The 13,741-nt window shown below is 39.3% G+C and overlaps 2 protein-coding genes across 2 annotated transcripts; one reads left to right on the top strand and one right to left on the bottom strand.

Annotated features, from left to right (window-relative positions):
* Nucleotides 1-4,455: 4,455 nt before the first annotated feature.
* Nucleotides 4,456-5,899, top strand: LOC143911289 (beta-lactamase-like protein 2 homolog). Its single transcript, XM_077430128.1, has 4 exons — nt 4,456-4,669; nt 4,743-4,903; nt 5,007-5,332; nt 5,406-5,899. The coding sequence occupies exons 1-4, from the start codon at nt 4,548-4,550 to the stop codon at nt 5,670-5,672; spliced, it is 876 nt and encodes a 291-aa protein (XP_077286254.1). The 5' UTR covers nt 4,456-4,547; the 3' UTR covers nt 5,673-5,899.
* On the bottom strand, nt 5,771-9,916 carry mRNA-cap (RNA guanylyltransferase and 5'-phosphatase mRNA capping enzyme). Its single transcript, XM_077430127.1, has 12 exons — nt 9,570-9,916; nt 8,133-8,269; nt 7,888-8,055; nt 7,692-7,795; nt 7,563-7,617; nt 7,243-7,491; nt 7,028-7,163; nt 6,805-6,950; nt 6,564-6,729; nt 6,391-6,491; nt 6,122-6,312; nt 5,771-6,044 (listed from the first exon to the last, which is right to left on the bottom strand). Exons 1-12 carry the CDS (start codon nt 9,756-9,758, stop codon nt 5,929-5,931), a joined length of 1,758 nt encoding a protein of 585 aa, XP_077286253.1. The 5' UTR covers nt 9,759-9,916; the 3' UTR covers nt 5,771-5,928.
* Nucleotides 9,917-13,741: the final 3,825 nt, after the last annotated feature.

Genomic DNA, 13,741 nt, shown 5'->3' with positions numbered 1-13,741 from the left:
ACATATATTATACGTATATATTTGAATTATATTTTTGCTAGTTTTTATTTGATATACCTTGTTGATTATATTATATTATTCACTTACATTAAACGTTTATTTATTACCGTATCACCATTTATTTATTTCATTTCATATTTGTATATTGCGTGTATGGCTCTTAATGAATTCAAATTTAGCACTTACATAACTTTTACTATGAAATCACTTACAGGTATACTTATTTTTAGCTGTGCCTATATTTTACTTCTACTTATAAAGCTTAATCGGTAATTTGTTCACTTATGGGAAATAAAATCCATACAGTGCGAATCAAATGCTAGGAAAAAAGCAATGCTTAAAATATGAATTGCATAATTGGAAAACACAAGAATGTGATTAATCAATGTTTTTGTGAATCTCGTAATTGTGATACATAGAGATTTTTAAGGTACACTGAAACAGATTATTTCTTAAATTGTTCTCTTTGAATGTTTGTATTGCTCGAGCGCAATTTGTTAATCCGTACTATACGTACACATATCTTATGAAAAGTACATATATTGTATATTACGTGTTTGTGGGTATATATATTTGTATTTTAAAATAATTCTTCAAATCATAAGCTAATAAACTCATTTCGAACATTTACGTTAACGCTTACAAATTTTACGAAGGCAACTTCAATTGTTATTGCAATAAATAAACTTGTGATGAAAGTATAATCAAAACTAGATACACATATATGTATGTACTATTCTGAAGTATTCTTTCCAATGATGTATTGTTATATTAAAATTAGTAATATACTTCTTAAAAATTATAGAAAATAATCAGCATAAATTTATAATCTAAATGTGAAATGCAACAAATGAAATTATTATAAATCACAAAACTTATATGATAGTATGATTGTGTATTTTATTATACGGAATTGTAAAACATTTGCATTTTTTGATTATGTTTCAATATTATTAATCTAATTCATTGTTAGCAAAAATGCAGTGAATAAACATATTATGTACCTACCTACCTATTAATAAAATATCATGCAATTGTTACTGAATATTTATTATTATTATAAAAAATACTTGTATTAACAACTGAGTTTTATTTTTATTGTTTAAATCTGACAACACATGCATACTTAAAAGTTGCATACACACATCTCACAGAGGTAATATAATTTTGTGAAATCTAATTTAAACCATAATTAATGACTTAGATAGGGAATTAATCTGTGCTCTGGAATCGTTAGAAAAACACAACTTGGACCCCAATATTTGCCCACAATCTGACTCCGATTATAAAATTTAAAATTAATTTTTGCGTTTCTCTCTGGAGTACTAATACAGTATATATTTGAATTAAACATTTATTCTTTAATGAATGTATGTATGTATGTACAAGAAATGAATAAAATGTGGCGTAACGGATTTGTCAAATATGTATCGGGTTTCTCCTCATTTTAACCCAAACATGAGAAAAATAAAAAGATAGAAACATTGTGTCTCAGATTTGCATATATCGGATATTGTTGAGTCATTCCTAAGTGGTAAATCAATATACAATTCATTGAGTCAAAATATAAATACGATTCAATTGCGAAATCGCAGTCAGAGTCGCTTCAGCTTTTGACGACTGCGATTCCGACTTTGAATTCACGCCTGGAATAAGTTGTCATAATCTAGGAATACCATACTATCCCTCCCTAAAGTAAAAGCAATTGTCAATAGTAAAATAATAATCATCATCGTTTGTAGCCATTCACCATCCACTGTTGGATGAAAGCCTTATCTACACGCTTCCATTAATTTCTGTTTTGCTCAACTTTTGTCCATCTCGCCCCCACACATTTTCCTTGCAACTTTCCTTTCATCATTTTATATTCTCTCGGGTACCATTCCAGCACTTATTTTGTCCACTCATCTAAAAAAGAAAAGAAATATGAAATAATTAATAAGGGCTACAAAGTTTGATTTTGCAAACATTGTTTTAAAAATATCCTAAATATGCTTGAAATGTGCCCTTTTTAAAGTAACCATTTTCATCATAGAAATACAAATGCAAAAATCCCACATAATGGCTCCTCTTGACGTCAGCCGAGTCGTAAAAATGGATTGCCAACTGAAACGTGTGGGCAGTGTATGTACATCCTATTTTCGGTTCGGTGATTACTAGTCAAATGTGAACCGGTCACAGGACAACCGGTCGCTCTAGATCGGTCACACGTGATCACCCGTCACACTAAAACTGGTCATACCCTAAAATCGGTCAACCAGTTTTCTCGTGACCGATTTTAAGGTGTGTCCAGTTTTAGTGTGACTGGTGATCACGTGTGACCGATCTAGAGCGACCGGTTGTCTTGTGACTGGTTCACATATGACGAGTAGTCCGTTTACCCCTATTTTCACACACGCAACCACATTGCTCCCTGCACACATCTTTTTGTGCACGAAGTTTTTGCCACAGAGCACGGCCAGGCGGCTCATGTCTTTTAGTATACATATAATATTTTCCATATCTATTTTTCGTATAAAGGTCTGTTCATACCTATCCAGCACGACCCGTATCCTGCAGGTGTCATGCAAGTGCGGATAGTATTCTTTGGTACATCTATGTGGACGCGCATGAATGCGTAAATGCGCATGCACGAATGGAGTATGAATACGTCCATATAATGTACCAAAGAATACTATCCGCACTTGCAGGATACGGGTCGTGCTGAATAGGTATGAACAGACCTTTATACGTATCAGTTTTGATACGTATCAGTTTTATACGTATAGGTATATATCAGTTTTATACCTTTATACGTATCAGTTTTGGCTCTGACCGGTCTGATTATCGTATGAAGTGTCACCGCCCCCGCTCCTAAACTACCTAAGCCCCAGATCTAATCAGATCGAGTAGATGAGGGGCTTGTATTTCGAGTGCTTGTTGTTTTTCTAGATTTAATGGGCCTTCTTGACGTTGACCGAGTCAATAGGGCTCACCGAGCATATTACTGTGGGTTCGATGATTATTCCGCACAAAGCGATCTCGCACACGTCACTAAAATCTCGTAGACGGAACATGTGGCACTCGGAAATTCCATCCATCGAGAGTGAACTATCATACTATGGAGGATGAACGAATGAGACGACTGGCATGTTAATGCACGTGTTTATTATATGACAGCTGAAGACAGAGTGAGTAGCAGCTCTCCGAACCCAGCCGAGTTGGTTCCCACTCGCAGGAAGGCAACCAAACTCGACCATGTCGTATAAGCGAGCCGCCACATCACTCCCCCCCCAGCATCAGCGATACCAAAATTACAAAGAAACAAATTTTACAAAAGAAAAAAATTATTGTTACACAAAGAGAAAAAAAATTTATTGAGTGGGGAGAAAAAAAATGTTGACGTGGGTCATCCGCTGTGTACATAGGTGTACCGCCCTGAATGGTCGGTAGATTCGAGGGCGGTGACGTCGCGAGCAGGACGGTGGGTGGTCCGATGGTCGCGCCGATGCGATGCGATGCTGCGGCGGCGCCGCTCTTCCGAGGCTGATGTCGGTTGGTGGGGCGGCGGGGGCGGCAGGGGCATCGATGTGGTTGATGATACTCCGAGCTGGACTGTGAGTCGTTGTGGCTCGTGGAGGTGTTGTAGCGCTACCGCCCGTCTCGGCGTGACGACGCTCGTGGGGACGGACGGGGCCTTGATGATGATGATGATGATGGTGCTGAGGTGGTGTATGTCTTGTGGTGCTGGATGACCGTTCTATGTGTAGTGGATCGCGCATGACTCCACATCCAGCTGTCAAGATCGTCGTCTCATTCGCTCCCCCATTTTTTTAAGCACCTGTCATCGACGTTGTGGCTGGACGTCGGTAGGTAGGTAGCCGTGTCTGCTCGTTTATTGTCACCCGCGGGCCGCGACGCGCTCTGTTGATGGCGATGGGGGCGCGGCGGGTAGCTTCCCCGCCTGGCTCGGCGAGGCAGGGATGAGCGGCATGTTGAAATTGATCGAGGCTGCGTGGCTCGATGTCGGGGGTCACCAGTATGGAGGATGAACGAATGAGACGACTGGCATGTTAATGCACGTGTTTATTATATGACAGCTGAAGACAGAGTGAGTAGCAGCTCTCCGAACCCAGCCGAGTTGGTTCCCACTCGCAGGAAGGCAACCAAACTCGACCATGTCGTATAAGCGAGCCGCCACAATACTAACGAGAACTCGAGTGCCGGATATTCGGTATTCGCGGCATAGATTGTCATGTGCGAAATAATCCGTTTACCCTTTCTGTGCACGAAGTTTTTCTCACGGAATGGAACCGTCGTGTAGTGTGCATAAAGCTGGGACTATGAAAGCCATTACGTCACTAAATAGTTCCATTATTATTATAATAATAATCTTTTATCTATATGAATTAATCATTTCCCTTTGATATTATAGTAAAAAAAATCGAAAAATAATTGCATGGATATGGTCGATATGATAACCTTATGAATGAACTTTGAGATGACAAGCTGTCAACACCAGCTGATAGGTCGAAGGCCACTTTTCAGCCAACGTTATTCATCTTGCGATGACGGCCGTTATTCCAAGCGTGTCTCGTCTCTCTTCAAGAGTTATTAGAATATTAGGATGTAATCCAGGGCCTATGACTTTGCAAGGTACCAATACCTATTTGATAGGCACTGGTAAAAGGTAGAATATTCTCTTTTACTACATACAGTATAATGGAAGGTTAATAAAATAATACTTTTTTCATATTTTTTAGACGAATTTTGTTGGATACGGGCGATGAAAATATCCCAGATTATGTGAATTCACTAAAAACCGTTATTAAAAATGAAAATGCAGATATAGGACATGTGATTATCACGCATTGGCATCATGACCATATCGGAGGAGTTAAAGATATTCGTAATATGCTAGATTGTGAGTATTATTAGACAAGCTTGAAATTTATAAATGACTTGAAATTTATAAATGTTTTAACTTACATAATACATGTATGTATGTACATATGTATTAATTTAAGCTGAATGTAAAATTTGGAAGCACAAACGCTGCCCCAAAGACGATCCAAATGAAAAACTTCCATCGAGTGTTAATGTAAATTGGCTTCAAGATAATCAGATAGTAGAAGTAGAAGGAGCAACAGTGAAAATTTCCCATACTCCAGGTCATACTACCGATCATGTTGTCTTAACGTTGCTAGAAGAATCAGCACTGTTCAGCGGCGACTGTATTTTGGGAGAAGGGACTGCAGTTTTTGAAGATTTGTATACTTACATGAAAAGTTTGAATAAAATTTTGGACCTTAAGCCTTCGGTTATATATCCTGGACATGGAAGTGTTGTCGAGGTAACTTTTTGTTTCCTTTCAAGATACAGAAAATTATCTGATAATGTTTTGTTTAATATTTTTTGAATTTAAGGAACCCTTATCCAAAATAGATTACTATATACAACATCGGAACCAGCGCGAAGCGCAAATATTCGAAGTATTGAGAGAGAAAAAAGTTCCAATGACTGAAATGCAACTCGTTGCAGTAATATACGATGAAACTCCAAAAACATTGTGGCCGGCAGCAGCTTTCAACGTAAATCATCACTTGAAGAAATTAGTCAAAGAAAATAAAATAGTCTTAGTAGAGGGTGACGATGAGAGCAAATGGCAATATAAAAACCTTTCTACTCTTTAATTTAATTATGTATGTAAAATCTATAACTGGTACTGAAATCGACATTTAATAATATATAATATATATAATATACATAATACAAAATAAAAATAAACTCAACAGGAAATAAACTGAAATGTGTATTTTCCATAGCAATAATATAAAAAAATATTTCATATACAAACATAAACCGTCTGTATTATTTTGTTTTCTATTTGTTGATAAATACAAAGAAATACTTAATAACGTAAAAGTATTTGACTTAAAAATCTCAATTTCAACAACGTCGTTTTGGTGGTGGCATTCGATCAGTATCATCGTAAAATCTATATTTTTTTATATAACTCAGCAATTTCTCTGGAGTCACAGGGTCCTCTATACTATTACAAACAGCTGAAACAATAACAAAACGAATTAAGGAAATGCAAAAAATAAACACAATTAAATCACTTATGTGCATACTAACTCACCTAGAGCCGTAGTGTAACTGTTAGGGAAAGATTTATCAACTCTTTCTCTCATAAATACCCATTGTTTGTTTTCAATTTTACATTCAATTATCTTATCATCCATATCTCGGACATCCTTACTTATTGGCATAGAAGCGAACGGTAGATCCAATTGGCCAACAAACAAATGACCAATTTTACGACGAAGTATACTAGAAAACGGCAAAAATAATCAATCAATGTTAATAAAACATATATAAAAATGTGAATAAATTAAAACTGCAACACACCCCTCTCCCTCTTCATAAACAATTTTTAATTTAAAATCAACGCTATTCATACTAGATGGTTTCCATTTAAGTACATCATCACATCTGCCAGCTAAATAAGGCTGTAACAAAAAAATAATTTTGTAAGTCAAATTAATTCATTTAAATAACAGCAAGAACAGGTAAAGTCATACTTCTTTAGAAGGTTGGAATATCAAACCATCTGGCTCGTGAGATAAACTCTTTGCGAATTTTTCTCCTAACAAGCTACCGGCCTGAGATATATCCCAAAATTGTTTTAATCTAATACTAAATGGTTCAATTGATTTATTAATTCTACCTTCAGTCATTGCTAAATGTCTGTAAACACATAAAAAACAATTTATTAATTCATTAGTATTATTTAATACGATAAATATATGTTTTTTCTATTGCCTAGGTCCGACAATTTCGCTCTCTATACATCGTAACCTAACTGGATAAAACTCCATTTTTCCCACTTCTTGTCCGTCAATTTTTATAATATCGTAGCATAGATAGCGAGGAATACTCTTTCCTTCTACTTTATCGATTACCATTTCCTAAACAACCAAAATAACAGTTACAAAGTGCCAATTAATTATAAATGTTTTATGATTTGAAAGCAAACACTACTTACGCCATCTATAAGAGTATTTTCGAGATGAGTATTCGGAGTTTTTTTACGTGGGAATTTCAAACCTTTAACAAGGAAAGCACAATTATCCCTATCAAATAAATATACCTCATTTTCCCTATCTATTAACATCATGTATCTATAAAAAAAACATAAACATGAATATAAAAAAACAACAAAACTGTTAATACACAGTATATTGATTTATAATATATTACCGTGTGCCATCAGCTTTCCACGATACTCTATAAGGTTTTTCGTGAAGTTTTTTCAAATTTTGATTATCCATTGACACGGGTTGAGAACCAGGAAAACCGCTCTTCTTCCACCCGCACATATCTTGGATTTTGTTTTGAATTTCACTTAATCGAGGTTGAGTTGTGAACTGCGTAACTCCAGTTACTCCAGGCATAAAAGAAGCAATCTTATTCACTTCTCTTCCTCTCTTTTTCGATTTAAATCCAGTACTAAAATCATGTTTTTGATATAAAGCGTAATCAAGCTAACAAAATTTACAAATTAATAATAAAAAATAAACCTTCCAGTTTGTTCATTGTACGAATTACTTTCATCTCCATTTCCATCGTCGCTTTCTGAAATAATGAAGAATGATTTTGAGATTTTCAAAAATGAAATAGAATTAATTTATTATATTAACAATTGTAACCTGTGTGCCAAGACGGCAAGTCGGGTGGCAGAGGAGTATCTTCGATGTCGTCATAACGTTTATATAACTCAGTTAAATAATCTCCTTTATAAATACCCGGAACACTGGAAAATCAAGTACGATTTGTCATAAAAAAATAAATTAAGAAGTGATTTTTTTTAAGTAAATACAAAAATGAAATAACAATATAACTTACCGCAATCGGGCAAACTCTCTAACGGCCGCTTCTACACTCCAATCCATGTGTTCGACTAAATAAGATACGATCAAAAAGCCAGTTCTATTAAATCCGTGTGTGCAGTGAACTCCTACAGCATCTAAAGGATTGCTTCTAATGAAATGGGATACAATTTGTAAAAATAACCTGTGAAACAAGAAAACAATTTAGTTTCAAATTTAGAAGTAATTTCAATCCATCTCTAAGTTAAGAAAAAATTATACTTTGTCTGGTCTTCAGATGGGGTTTCGCCGTGACCTCTACATTGTATTTTGATATATTTGCAACCAGATTCTTCAATTTCGGCTTTATCATAAAATCTAGAAGTATTAGTCAGATCAACCCATAACCCAAGTTTTACCTGAAAAATTATTTAAATAATCAATGAATAATTTTGCACAAACACATCGATTTTTATACATAAAAAATCTGGCAACTTAGAGCACATTTATCATATACTTGATTGTGATAGTTTGATTAAATTTAATAACAATATCCATGGAAAAATATGTAAATGAAAATAAAATATTTAAAATATTAAACCAGCAGAATAGACTATTGGTTAGCATATAATGCTTTGAACATAGTGGTCATGGGTTCAAATCTCACTGGTTTCTGCTGGCCAGACCTTAAATTTGTGACTCCAAGTCGATCGTTTCCTATCAGAGTTTACCAATTTATCTAATTTTCATTGAAACGGTTCTAAAAAATTGGCAACCTTACTTATTTTCTCGCAAATCTCGAGCTCTGAGCAATCTCGAATTTCGCTGAATTGTATTAAAAGGCTGCAAATTTACAAATCTGACCATTAATGTATCTGTGAATGTTATTTGATATATATTTACTGAATTTCGCTGAATTGTTTAAAAAAATGCTACAAATTTACAAATTTTACCATAGATGTCTCTGTGGGTGCTAATTGATATGTATAATACTTGTATCAAATATACAATGTTTTTTGGCCAGGAAGGCGCATTGGGGTTACCTTTTAGGCCTTCCTGGTATAGATCAAAAATAAATAAATAAATAAATGTGGAGGTATTACACATTACAATAATATACATATTTTTTTGGCATTTTGTCAAATGTTTAATGAATAATTTCATAAGAATCTTTTAATAGAAAATTGTACGTACGCCATGTCTTTATTTTAAAACAGTAGAAATCACAAAGATGCACCCTTGTTACACGGGAAAGAAATCAAAGCGTATACAATACTTTTCTAAATAAAAATTGAATGAATTCTTACACGTCAACCAAATAAAAATATTAACATTAAATAAAATAGCCTTTATATATTTTGTGCAAAAAAATTAAATAGCACTACGTCATTTTCAAAAATATTTTTATCTACTAACAATTTAATATACAATAAAAATGATATCCAAAATCAATATAACGACCGTTAGAAAGTCAACGGTTCAAAGAATTTATGGGGTTGAAACCATTTATTAACTTCTTATGAAGTATACAACATGAATTTGAAAGACGAATCCTAACCATAGAATATTGGAAATGTACACATTTGATGAACTGTTGTTGTGGCGTGTAACAATCAAATAATGACTCGGTTGAAGAATAGGAAATGAAGCAAATTCAAATGGATAGTAATTCACGATCATGAATGAAATGAGTGTGTGTGAACGTGCAAGCAGTTTAACCTTGTAGCTTTTCATGGCCATGAAGAGCATCTTGGGCGGGAAACGGTACTCCTCCGATAGAACCGAGTTGTAGTGATGCGAGAGCGGCGTCTTGAAGGCTAGAAATTTGCCAGCCATCAAAGAGGAGGCTTTCCGAGGGCAGTGCAGCCATCGCGCGGGCAGCGGCCCGGGGGGCTCCGAGTTGCACATCTGCGGATGCTCTCTGCGCCCACTTCAGCCACTTCTTCAACCGCTTCTTCGGCCCCGCGGGAATCCGCCCCGCGCACCCACACTACACTAGACAGCGCAGCTCAGCTCGCCAACTGTCACTCGACACGCTCGGCTAAACGCCTCCTATTACGACCATCTCCCATTCATGCTAAACTTCACATATTATAGGAGGGCAATTTCGTTTGAAATGTGTCATCAGGAATAGACACAGACCAAAAGAGGAAAAAAAATCAATAACAAGTTTGTATTGATATAGCACAACTTCTACTATATGAAACTAGGTCGACGATGGCCTATTTCCCTCATCGAACTCAAGCTGTACAAATGACATCATCGCGTCCTGTTCGAACACGAAAGTCAGAGTTTTGAAGAGTATCTTTATTGCTCGATTAATACAGGCGTATTTGTATGTACGGCTGTGTAGGTAGCAGTGGCGGCTCGTCTAGTCATATATCCCAGTATAGTACTGTGGCGGCTCGCTATACGACATGGTCGAGTTTGGTCACCTTCCTGCGAGTGGGGACCAACTCGATTATGTTCGGAGCTAGCCACCTCACTCTGCCTTCAGCTGTCATAAATAAAACACGTGCATTAACATGCCAGTCGTCTCATTCGTTCATCCCCCATTTCTAAGCCCGCTTTAAAGGTCACGGAATTTGACCCTTAAAGCCCTCAACATGAGGCCACCACCCCCCCGACGAATACAGTCCAAGAGACCTATGGGGATCTAGTCTTGTTGTGAAGGTCTTCTTCACCACCAGTCCGCCATGTATTATAGACAGGTTCGTCTGTGTTCGGTATTAAATACAGCTATGTTGAATATGGTATTTATTTGGTAGTAACACGTATACACAAGTATGATTAATTGTTGGCAAAAGTTTGTCGTTCAGCGGTCTCTGGATATGGTAGAGTGTCGCTGGCTCGGCATTCAGCTATGTTCGGCAAGTCGCTGGATATGGTAGAGTGTCGCTGGCTCGGCATTCGGCTATGTTCAGCAAGTCTCTGGATACGGCAGTGTGTTGCTGGCTCGTTGTTCGGCTATGTTCAGCAAGTCTCTGGATACGGCAGTGTGTTGCTGGCTGGTTGTTCTTCCAAGTCCGCGTAGTGAAGTGGTGGCTGGTCAGGAGCTGGATGTTGACTGGTCTGCTGTTGTGTGTCGACGCTTGCTGCTGTGGGTCGACTGGTCTGGTGCTGTGTGTCGACGCTTGCTGTTGTGGGTCGACTCTTGCTGCTGTGGGTCGACTCTTGCTGCTGTGGGTCGACTGGCGTTGTTTGGGTTGTACCTCCTTTTATAGTGTTTTTGGAATGCTTGGTGGAAGTGGTTATTGACGCGTACGAAAGGAATTTTGTTTTCGTCGAGGCGTCGAATTTTCTGGAATGCTTGATGGAAGTGGTTATTGACGCGTACGAGAGGAATTTTGTTTTCGTCGAGGCGTCGAATTTTCTGGAATGCTTGGCGCCTTTCCGCTCGATGTATTTTAATGGTGGCGGCGTGTTTCGACCGTTTTGGTTCCACTCGACTGGTAGGGGCGTTCCGCCTGAGTTTAATATAATGACTGCAGGTGCATGTCGTCTGGGTTTCGGGAATGTAGTTTGTTGTTGCGGAATATTCTCGAAGGTTTCGATGACGATGACGACGACGAGATTCCTACATGGCTCTCCGGTGAGTGTTAACGATGTGTGTGATTTTGTGGGAATCTTGATGTGTTGGAGTCTATTGACTCGATGGCGTCGTTGTTTGTCCGGTTGTGCTGGAGAAAGTTGTCTCAACAGCGGGTCTTGTGTTGCATGCCGGTCCAAGTCTTGTTCTCTACCAGGTTGCTTATTTTGGGCGAGCTGCGTTGGTAGTGAAGGTTTGTGATGGCTTGGATGGTGCTGTTGTGCAGGCTGTTGTGTTCTGCGTGGAGTCATTCGCGTGACTGTTTTACTGGTTGTGCTGGAGTTAGTTGTCTCGGCAGCGGGTCTTGCGTGAAGAACGTTGGTTGACGAAGTGCGTTGAGTGCTGGTCTTCGTTGGTTGTGCTGGAGTTAGTTGTCTCGGCAGCGGGTCTTGCGTGAAGAACGTTGTTTGACGAAGTGCGTTGAGTGCTGGTCTTCGTTGGTTGTGCTGGAGTTAGTTGTCTCGACAGCGGATCTTGCGTGAAGAACGTTGGTTGACGAAGTGCGTTGAGTGCTGGTCTTCGTTGGTTGTGCTGGAGTTAGTTGTCTCGGCAGCGGCTGTGTTGTGTTGGAGCTAGTTGGCTCAGTGGCGATTTGTTTCGCCGGTTGTGCTGGAGTGGGTTGACTCAACAGCGGGTTGTGTTGGTAGCTGGTCCATATGTACTTTCACACCATGTTACTGTTGCGGTCGTTACAATGGTAGTGAAGGTTTGTGTCGGTCTGGACGGTGCTGTTGTGCAGGCGTTTTGCTGTTGCTTGAAGCTTGCGGTTGCGTGAAGCTTGTGGTTGCTCGAAGCTTGCGGTTGCGTGAAGGCTTCTGGCTGTTGCCTTGTCGTGGCGTTTGTTGGCTGCTTTGTAGGCTGCGCTGTGGGCTGCTATGTAGGCTGCGATGTGGGCTGCTATGTAGGCTGCGATGTGGGCTGCTATGTAGGCTGCGCTGTTGACTGCTGTCGTGGCGGCTGTTGGTTGTTGTGGAGGCTGCACTGTGGGCTGCCGTGTTGACTGCGCTGTTGACTGCTATGAAGGCTGCGTAGTTCAAAGATGGGGTCACCAATGTAGGCGGGGTACGATGTGTTGACCGTATCCCGGCCTAACGAAACACTGTTGTGTGGTTCAAAGATGGGGTCACCAATGTAGGCGGGGTAGCGATGTGTTGACAGCGCTGTTGGATGATCAGAAGGTTGCGTAGATCACGTCGGGGTCACCAGTTATGGGGATCTAGTCTTGTTGTGAAGGTCTTCTTCACCACCAGTCCGCCATGTATTATAGACAGGTTCGTCTGTGTTCGGTATTAAATACAGCTATGTTGAATATGGTATTTATTTGGTAGTAACACGTATACACAAGTATGATTAATTGTTGGCAAAAGTTTGTCGTTCAGCGGTCTCTGGATATGGTAGAGTGTCGCTGGCTCGGCATTCAGCTATGTTCGGCAAGTCGCTGGATATGGTAGAGTGTCGCTGGCTCGGCATTCGGCTATGTTCAGCAAGTCTCTGGATACGGCAGTGTGTTGCTGGCTCGTTGTTCGGCTATGTTCAGCAAGTCTCTGGATACGGCAGTGTGTTGCTGGCTGGTTGTTCTTCCAAGTCCGCGTAGTGAAGTGGTGGCTGGTCAGGAGCTGGATGTTGACTGGTATGCTGTTGTGTGTCGACGCTTGCTGCTGTGGGTCGACTGGTCTGGTGCTGTGTGTCGACGCTTGCTGTTGTGGGTCGACTCTTGCTGCTGTGGGTCGACTCTTGCTGCTGTGGGTCGACTGGCGTTGTTTGGGTTGTACCTCCTTTTATAGTGTTTTTGGAATGCTTGGTGGAAGTGGTTATTGACGCGTACGAAAGGAATTTTGTTTTCGTCGAGGCGTCGAATTTTCTGGAATGCTTGATGGAAGTGGTTATTGACGCGTACGAGAGGAATTTTGTTTTCGTCGAGGCGTCGAATTTTCTGGAATGCTTGGCGCCTTTCCGCTCGATGTATTTTAATGGTGGCGGCGTGTTTCGACCGTTTTGGTTCCACTCGACTGGTAGGGGCGTTCCGCCTGAGTTTAATATAATGACTGCAGGTGCATGTCGTCTGGGTTTCGGGAATGTAGTTTGTTGTTGCGGAATATTCTCGAAGGTTTCGATGACGATGACGACGACGAGATTCCTACAGACCTTTTCGTCGGAGAACGAGACGGTTGTTCATGAATATCGCACAAGAACAACCGCACATCACTGTTCTAATAAAAAAACCACACTGTACATAACCAAGTACAAAATTAACAACAACGCATGAACACATAAAGCGCGCATGCGGTAGGAAACAAAACCT

The sequence above is a fragment of the Arctopsyche grandis genome, chromosome 4 (assembly GCF_051622035.1).
Source record: "Arctopsyche grandis isolate Sample6627 chromosome 4, ASM5162203v2, whole genome shotgun sequence".
Classification (NCBI taxonomy): Eukaryota; Metazoa; Arthropoda; class Insecta; order Trichoptera; family Hydropsychidae; genus Arctopsyche; species Arctopsyche grandis.
The sequence above is the reverse complement of the archived record's forward strand: the minus strand, read 5'-3'. Positions and strand labels throughout refer to the sequence as shown.